This window comes from Musa acuminata, chromosome BXJ3-1 (assembly GCF_036884655.1).
Source record: "Musa acuminata AAA Group cultivar baxijiao chromosome BXJ3-1, Cavendish_Baxijiao_AAA, whole genome shotgun sequence".
Classification (NCBI taxonomy): Eukaryota; Viridiplantae; Streptophyta; class Magnoliopsida; order Zingiberales; family Musaceae; genus Musa; species Musa acuminata.
Window position 1 is genome coordinate 36,832,341 of NC_088349.1, and position 8,745 is coordinate 36,841,085.

Sequence of the window (8,745 nt, forward strand, 5' to 3'; positions counted from 1 at the left end):
GACCTTTTAAATTTATTTTGTAGATTTTCTAATATTTAAAAATTTATATATTAATTTATTTTTTAAAAAATAAATAAATATTGTTTTTATTTTTTTTACTTTATAGTTGATTACATTATTTTTAAATTATTATTTATATTTTATTATGTTTTAATTTTTTATATATTTATATATTATTATTTTATTAATATGACTTGATATATATTAATAAAATATTATATTTTTAATCAGTCCAAGTTTCGTGTTGGTTTAATTTAATTATTTGGTTCAAATGTAATAAACTTGTAAAAGGGGAGAGAGAGAGGCTGTAACTCATAAAAAAAAAAATGAAAATTGTTTAGGATTAATTTTATCATTTTGAAATTTTAAAGGTCTATGTAAGAATATTTACAAAAAAAAAAGACACAAACTGAGAATTTTTCAAAATAAGAAACTTTCGGAGAGAATTTACCCTTGAAACTTTAAACGTATAATATGCAATTAAAAAACATGCGATTGATGAGATCACCAACTTGGAACTCTAATTTGAGGCTCAATATCAACTACTTTTTCTTTTTTTCTTTGGGATAAAAATATAAGTTTAGACCAACAGTTATATATAATTAATCCAATTTAATATTAAGAAAATGTCTGTTGAGACTGCATATTGTCTCAGTTTTGTAAAACGCCTACCCTTTCTCATGCTTTATTACAAGAAAATTAAGTTTCCTTCTTCAAGTACATGATGACAATCTTGAAAAGAACCTGAAAGTGGCATGGAAAAGATATATCTTGTAAAAATAGTTGGGATTATATTAGATAGTTAAAATTTAATTATGTTATAAATTACCTGTAATTACGATTAAAATAGAAGATAAAAGTTAATGTTACTTGCCTTTTCTATTATATCAGTAATACACTTGGTAGTGACTTTGTGATCAACTCCATCGAGAACATAAGCATCGCCAAGCAAACAATGACCATGGCTAAACCCGAGGTGAAGAGTTGGAACACTAAAAGGAAAAGAAATAGACATTTGTCCTTAATCTACAATATTTAGAATGTGTGTGCAGCCACAAGGACACATTAAAAAATTGACATATCAGTCATTTTAATCATCGTCAATAGTTTTCTTGTTTCAACAAAGAAAAACATTTCCTCAGAATCTCCCCGCTCAAAATCAATAACAATGCTGAACGAAGGTACCTCCATTCTACGTATCCCAAGAGAGTTAAATTTATCCTTGTGATTAAGCCTCATATTATTTACTCAAATTCATTGTTTAGTTCCACAAATCAGATGCAAAATGAAATAAGTAACCAAAAGATGCCCGTTCTCATGTGGTTTATATCCATGAAACAGAAAACAGACCAGACGGAGTTCGAAAACACGAGTAAATAAAAGCCATTCTGGATTATTTGTTTGGAATAGGTACGATGGAGTTCGGAAAAACAAGTCCAATGTAACCCAGTCATTTTCATCAGGGAATCAATGGGTTCCTTCATTATTGTCTTGAAATGCCTTTTTGGTGGACACTTCTCGAGTACCATATCAGATAATTAAATATTGTGAAGAATAGCCAAGGAAACAGAAGACTGACAGTATGAAACTCCGTTTCTCTGCATAAACTCAAGTTTCAAAAGTTAGGACCAAATAAATGGACAAAAAGCAGATAAAAGATCAGGAGTAAGAGTCAGCTTTTATATTGATTGTAGTTGGTAATGCAGATTTTTTTGGAAAAATCTAAGACTTCAGGCAAACAAAAGGTGAAAGTACCTCTTTCAAGAACACCATTCGCGAGCATTCTGAAACATGCGTAACCATGGACTTGGCCCTCTCTTTTCGACATCCCATTCCTTCGGATACCACGGGAATTGCCACATCATGAAGCATCGTTCTGGATGTGGCATCATGGCGAGGTGCCTTCCATCAGGAGAACAAAGAGCAGCAACCCCCAGCGGAGAACCATTTGGGTTGAAAGGATAAATCTCGGTTATGCTGCCATCATCATCGCAATACCGTAGAGGGGCCAATCTAGACTTAAGAACATTATTTAGAATGCCATCATCGGGGAAGTACGCTCTTCCCTCACCATGAGCAGCCCAAACACCCAATGTACTGCCCTCCATTCCTTTGAACATTATGGCTGGAGATTCTCCAATCGTTACACTTGTAAAGCGGCACTCAAAGCGACCAGATTCGTTGTGAATGAACCTAGGTTGTGACATATCTCCACCATTACCAAGGGAACCACCAACACTGGCACCAGGCACCCATCCAAGAAGAGCCATGAGCTGACACCCATTGCAAACACCAAGGCTGAAAGTGTCTGGACGATTGTAGAAATCTTGAAATTGTTGTAGAAGAGGCTGATTAAACCTTATTGTTGCTGACCAACCTTTTGCTGAATCCAGCACATCGGCATAACTAAATCCACCAACAAATACAATTCCATTGAAATCATTTAAAGAAATTTGTCCATGCAAAAGGTCCGACATGGTGATGTCCCAAGGTTCAAATCCAGCAGCATAGAATGCAGCTGACATTTCTCTATCACCATTGCTCCCTTCCTCTCGAATGACAGCTACCTTGGGTTTCAAGGTAGCAGACATCAGCTTTTCATCAGTGAACCTCGGAGCAAAGGATAATCTCCACAAAGGTACGTGTCTACTCTTCAAGCCTTCCTTCTCCAATTTGACACAAGAAGCCAGCCTTTGAAGACCCTCCAGCTGAAAACTTGTCTCCTCCCACAAGTCCCTAAGGTAGGATGTCTCTTCCTTTAGTTGGTTAATCCCATCAACAGACAACTCTATGGTTGGTGATGCAGTAACATTTCCAATTATCTCCCCAGAGATCCCAGCTGCTTCAAGCCTTTTCTCAACTTTGTTAATGTTCTGCAAGCTGACCTCAAGAACGAGACCTAGCTCTTCTGCAAACAGTTCTTGGAGAAGGTTATGGCCCTTGGAACTCAAGTTCAACTGCACACCACAGTTACCAGCAAATGCCATCTCAAGAATACAAACAATAATCCCACCATCACTGATGTCATGGCCGGCAGAAATTAGTCGTTCACTTAGTAGCTCCTGAACAGTCTCAAACACAATTTTCAGGTATAGAACATCATCAAGGTCAGGGCACCCATCACCAACTTGGTCAAACACCTGGGCAAGTGCAGAACCACCTAAACGACGAAGTCCTTTCGCTAGATCAATGTGTAGAAGAACGCCATCATCTCCAAGTTTCAAGTCAGGAGTCACAGTCAGTGTTATATCAGGGCAAGTCACATATGTGCTGATGACCAGGTTACCGGGAGCCTTAACAAGCTCACCGGAAGCATGTGCTGCCATAGAAAGACTATCCTTTCCCCCATCAATGGCTATACCTAGTTGAATCATGGATTCTGACAGAGCCACAGCAGCATCATACATGGCTGCTCCTTCTCCATCTAGCTTGGCAGCATACATCCAGTTACCGCTAGCCTTCACATCTCCAAGGGATGTAACCTTCGCCCAGACTAAATTTGTCAATGCTTCCCCAACAGCCAACCTTGCCATAGATTTTGGGTTTAATAAACCCTTTATTGGCTGCTCACCTATTGCACAAGCACCACCAGTCAGGTCTGTGTATGTCTGAGAGATAACAGCAACATCAGAAAGAGGAAGTTGGAGGGGACCCACAGTCTGCTGTTGCGCCACAAGTCCAGTCACACACCTGTCAACTTTTGTTGTTAAAAACCGTTTAGAACAAACTGAAGGTAATTTCAAGATCCTTTTCAGGCAATCCATTAATGTAGTGCCAGGGGCAATATCAAGCGGCTCAACCACAGGTGTTACCCGCTTGAACTCAAAGCTTTTTTGGGGCATGTCTCCAAGCACCTTTTCAAGCTCAAGATTCTCAACAGGAGGTGGGGGAGGGAGTCCATTTATCTGGCAATGCTCAACAGCTGAGCTGTCTATCAACATGATTCGCCCACTACCGCTGATGGTACCGATAACAGCCATGGAGACCCTTTCCCTCTTACATACAGACTCCAACAAGCTCCGACTCTCAGGTTTTATTAACAGTGCATCCTGTTCTTGGTACTCTGCACCCCAAATCTCTAAAACTGACATGGTATGATCACCGACTACTATAGAGCGAATGTCAATTTCAGCTCCTTCAGGGTAGATAATTTCTTTCACAACGTTACAATTTCCCCCAGCTCCCTGATCATGGATGCTAATGATAGGATTTTTGTCTCCCATTTCAGCACAAGCACGGACTACACGGTATAGCTTCTGTGCCATTTCAGCATCTCCTCGCTGCACCGCATTAAAATCTAGCTCTGCATCATTCTGCCCGCTGACCATGCTCGAGGCCGCGCCACCTCCCATTCCAATCCGATAAGCTGGACCTCCAATCTTGACAACAAGCATGCCCACTTCTGGCTCTCCCTTTGATATGTGTGAATGATCAATCTGTCCAATTCCTGCACTGAACATAATAGGTTTCAGCCATTCACGCCGCTCACCGCTTGGAAGTCTCATCCCGAAAGTCCTCATGTAGCCCTGAATCAGAGGCTCTCCGAACTTGTTGCCATAGTCAGATGCTCCATCACTTGCATCAATTAAAATATGCAGAGGAGAAGCCAAATTTGATGGGTATGTGAAGGATGGATCTTCCCATGGAGCATAGGCCCCTTCAATATGAAGGTTGCCAACACAATAGCCAGCCGTGGAAGCAACAACAAAGGATCCCCTTCCTGTGGCATGTGTGTCCCTTATGCGGCCTCCAGCACCTGTTTCTGCCCCAGGGTAAGGAGCCACAGCACAAGGAAAGTTATGAGTCTCTGCAGTAAATAATACATCAAGCTCACACGTTAAATTGCATAGTGGAGATGTCAAGCCAGGTGCGGCTGGACGCAATTGGGTTACTGGAAATCCCTTTATTGCGCTTGAGTTGTCCTTGAATCCAATAACAGAATTCTTTGGGTTTGCCTTCAAAGTGCTCTTCACAGTCTGCATTAATGTTTTGCTCATTGGCTCACCATCTATAATGAGTTTCCCATTAAAGAACCAGTGCCTGCTATGCTCACTGTTCGATTGAGCAATGTCAAAGAGCTCAACGGTAGTTGGATTCCGTTTGATGTCATCTCTAAAAAGGCGGGTGTAGTACTGAATATCTTGCTCATCGAAAGCAAGTCCCATCTTCAAATTAATTTCTTCCAATGCCTCCCTCCCCCTCTCGATAACTGGAATTACCGTAACAGGCTCTGGTACAGCACTAGAGTGGAATGTCACTAGTCTTTTTGAATAAACACACTCTGTCATTCTATCATGAACAATGGCTGCAAAATCATTAATTTGGCTCTCATCCAGTGGCTTGCTTCCTGTCCTAACACGCAGAAGATATCTTCTTGACCTCTCCATCCGAGTCACTTCTGCCAAAGAGCAAGCCTGGCAGATCGATACAGCATTCGTTGACCAGGCTGTGGTAAAGGACATGCGAGGTCCAACCTCAACGATCATGGCACCAACATTCTTTGAAGCCTCTTTTTCCAGGAAGCTCTCTGCCTGCAAGTTCTCAGGCTCAAATGTTTCTTGAAGAAGCCACTTAAGTATTCTGAGCTGCTCGCCTGACAGCATACCATTCAGACCTACGTTGAAGCACTGCTCAGTTTCTATGTCCACGATGTCAGCAGAAACCCTTATTTGAACCTGCCTCAGCAGCTCCGCCACAGCACTTTCCTGAAGCAGAGGGCGACGGTAGAAGTGCATGATCTCGGGGGCCAGTCCCAATGCATCAGGTTCCTCCACTACCGGGTCCTGTAAGCCCTTTGACCGAACAGCTCTCGGATTCAACAAAAGCGGTGACCTTGGCATCAAGCCTCTGCCAGTGGCCAATCCAGGGAGCTGCCGACGATCAAAACTGCATCGAGTCACATGGCACCTCATACGACGATGATACGTGCGCCAAAGAACACCATTAGATCCTCGCCTTCCCTAAAACAGACAAAAGGGCAGCCTTTAAAACACACACTCGCAAACACATAGCAAGACCTACTGAAGGAGGAACAGGATCAAAGACCCAAATCAAGGATGCCTACCGCAGGAATTGAGGAAGCTTGGAGGCGGAGGAACCCGGTCGCTGTCGTGTCCCCGAGAACCACCATGAGATCACTGCAACAACCAAGATAACAGCTTTCTTGACCAACTAAACCGGGTAAAGCAACAACAAAACATCATGTTTTGATCATAACTACGGCATGTGGGATGAGATGAGACAGGAAAGATTCAAACTTGAGGAAAACGAAGAAAACGAACAGAAATCCCGAGAAGATCAGGAAAAAAGGCGATTGAAAATCTACACGCGAACACACATATGGCGTACCTTTGAAGCGAAGGACGGGAAGCAGGGGGCTGCTGGGGGGAAGAGGGACGGAGAGGGATACCGGGCGAGTAGGGTTTTTGTTTGTGTTGCGGGTGGGATCTTTTTAGAGGGTGGAAATAAAAATAAATGTAAATAGAAAATAAACAGAAAAGGGGCCCGAAGTGAAACAAAGATGTACAACAATGCGGCGAGTGGACCCCTTTGACCACCCACAACTCGGTAAAACAATGTCAAGGAATAAACACCATATCTTTTGGGATTTGATGAAAGGGGACAGGCGGAGCGGAGTGGGGAGCATCGATAACAGAAGGGCGCGAGGGAGGGGGAGGGGGTGAGGGGATATATTTGATTCCCAAAAACACCCCTCGATTTTCCTTTTTTTTCTTTTTTTTTTTAAAGTAGAGTCCTTTTTATCTTTTCACACCATTTATTTAAATACCAAAATACCCTTATACCATCAGTTCAATCAATTTTGGCTAAATAAAAAAATCAATTTTCCTCGACATAAAATACCAAACTACCTTTGTGACCCTTTAGTTCTGACGAACTGAATCCGGCTCATTTTTTCTTGATATAAATATCAAAAATATGCTTGTGAGTCCTTCTTCTGTTCATTTTTCCTAGGTATAAAGTATCAAACTATCTTTATGAGTTCTCTCGTGACCCTTCAGCTTTAACGTGTGATCATGCTATTATATGTTCTAATAGTAATTGATAACATAGAGATTTCTTCAACTGTATAGTAGATAAGATTTTACCAATTACATGAGAAAATCTTTTCTTTCACCCTGTATAAATATAGACATTATATAATACTAATTAAAGTATGTTTTTTTTTATCTTTACGATTTCACTATTCATTCCATTAATATCTCTGTTCTAAGCCTTGCAACAAAGAAGCATTTCTAATACTCTTTTCAAGAAAAACACTCAATAATATATTAGACAAGTCAATCATATCAATCAGGATAAAAACAAAGTTAATCATATCAACATGCTGCTTCACAATTCCTTTATGTTCCTAGGAATATACATTTTACTTCGTTAAGTACATTATGCAATTTCATTTAAGTTTTATGTTTGCCAATTTGGTCACATTTCCTATTAGTTTAGTCTTAGTGTGACATTTCAAACTAATGGGGTTTGAAATATGAGTATATTTATAACAAGAAGGATGGTATCATTTGTTATGTAAGCATGGTATTGTTAAACAATCTCTTTCCTTTTTGAATTACAAATTGTTTCTGTTAAATCTCTTGTCGAATTAGTGACTACCTAAGCAACATATTCTCTCTGCATAGTATCAACTTTGATTCTTCTTGTTTTGTTTCTTCTAATTACAAATCTTCTACATTAAGTTCTATAGTGTTTGTTGTCAATTGGTAAACCTTTAGTGATACCGGTGTGATGCACATTGGGAGGTATAGTAGAATATAATTCAAAAGAAAATCGATGTACAATTTGTCGAATAGAAAAGGGAACGAACTAACGAAGCAACTTTGATAAAAACGAAATATAGCTCATGACCAAATTTAAAATCACAAAGGGACATAGAAAATTCACTACCCAAATAAAATTAAACAAGGATACAGATATAGAACTAGAAAATAAAGAACACACCACTCAAGGAAGCATTCAAGTGATACAGAGTTTTAAGGAAGCACTCCAAGAGCGCTTCTGTCAAAATATCATTAGTTTCTAAAAGTCTTTTCTAATCCCTAAACACTAAAATAAGTACTAGTGTATGAAACAATCCTTCATGCATAGAGAATTTCAAAATTAAATATTTTACAATTGGTAACCAACTTCTTTAATGCAATCCTTGGTCACGAAGAAAAACACCTTGAGATAGTTGTATCTTTATATAGGGAATATGCTTATGAGCTGTCATAATTGAGTGTACTGAGTTGAAAAATATAAGGCACCATTATGGAAAAATATACCATAACATCAGCAAGATCCATATGAACATATTGTAACAAATTAGATACTCCCATGTCATAATGTACTATTCATTTTTCTATGACATAAAATATCAAAATACCCTTGTAAGTTCTTTCGTGACAGTTTAGTTTTAACAAGTTGAATCAGTTCCTTCAAATAAAATATCAAACTATCTTTGTGAGTTCTCCCGTGACGCTTTAGTTTTATACATTATTACATACTAAGGAAGTTGCTATATACAATAATTTCAGTTTACATAGATAGTTTAAAAATAATATAGCCTTATGTATAAAATTTAATTTACCCTGATCTTTAGCTTACCTTACTCTTATGATGAATAATTCATCCATCTCGACATTACTTCAATAAAGTAATTTTTTTTTTTTTTTTACGAATAATCAAGTGTTAGTCCATCATGTTTCAAAGGCATCTTTTTATTAGCCTAACGATCTC

General features: G+C 39.1%; 1 protein-coding gene across 1 annotated transcript; it reads right to left on the reverse strand.

Annotated features, from left to right (window-relative positions):
- Positions 1-1,295: 1,295 nt before the first annotated feature.
- Positions 1,296-6,476, reverse strand: LOC135629560 (probable phosphoribosylformylglycinamidine synthase, chloroplastic/mitochondrial). The gene is made up of 4 exons (XM_065137095.1): positions 6,349-6,476; positions 6,065-6,137; positions 1,756-5,960; positions 1,296-1,598 (listed from the first exon to the last, which is right to left on the reverse strand). Exons 2-3 carry the CDS (start codon positions 6,128-6,130, stop codon positions 1,761-1,763), a joined length of 4,266 nt encoding a protein of 1,421 aa, XP_064993167.1. The 5' UTR covers positions 6,131-6,137; positions 6,349-6,476; the 3' UTR covers positions 1,296-1,598; positions 1,756-1,760.
- Positions 6,477-8,745: the final 2,269 nt, after the last annotated feature.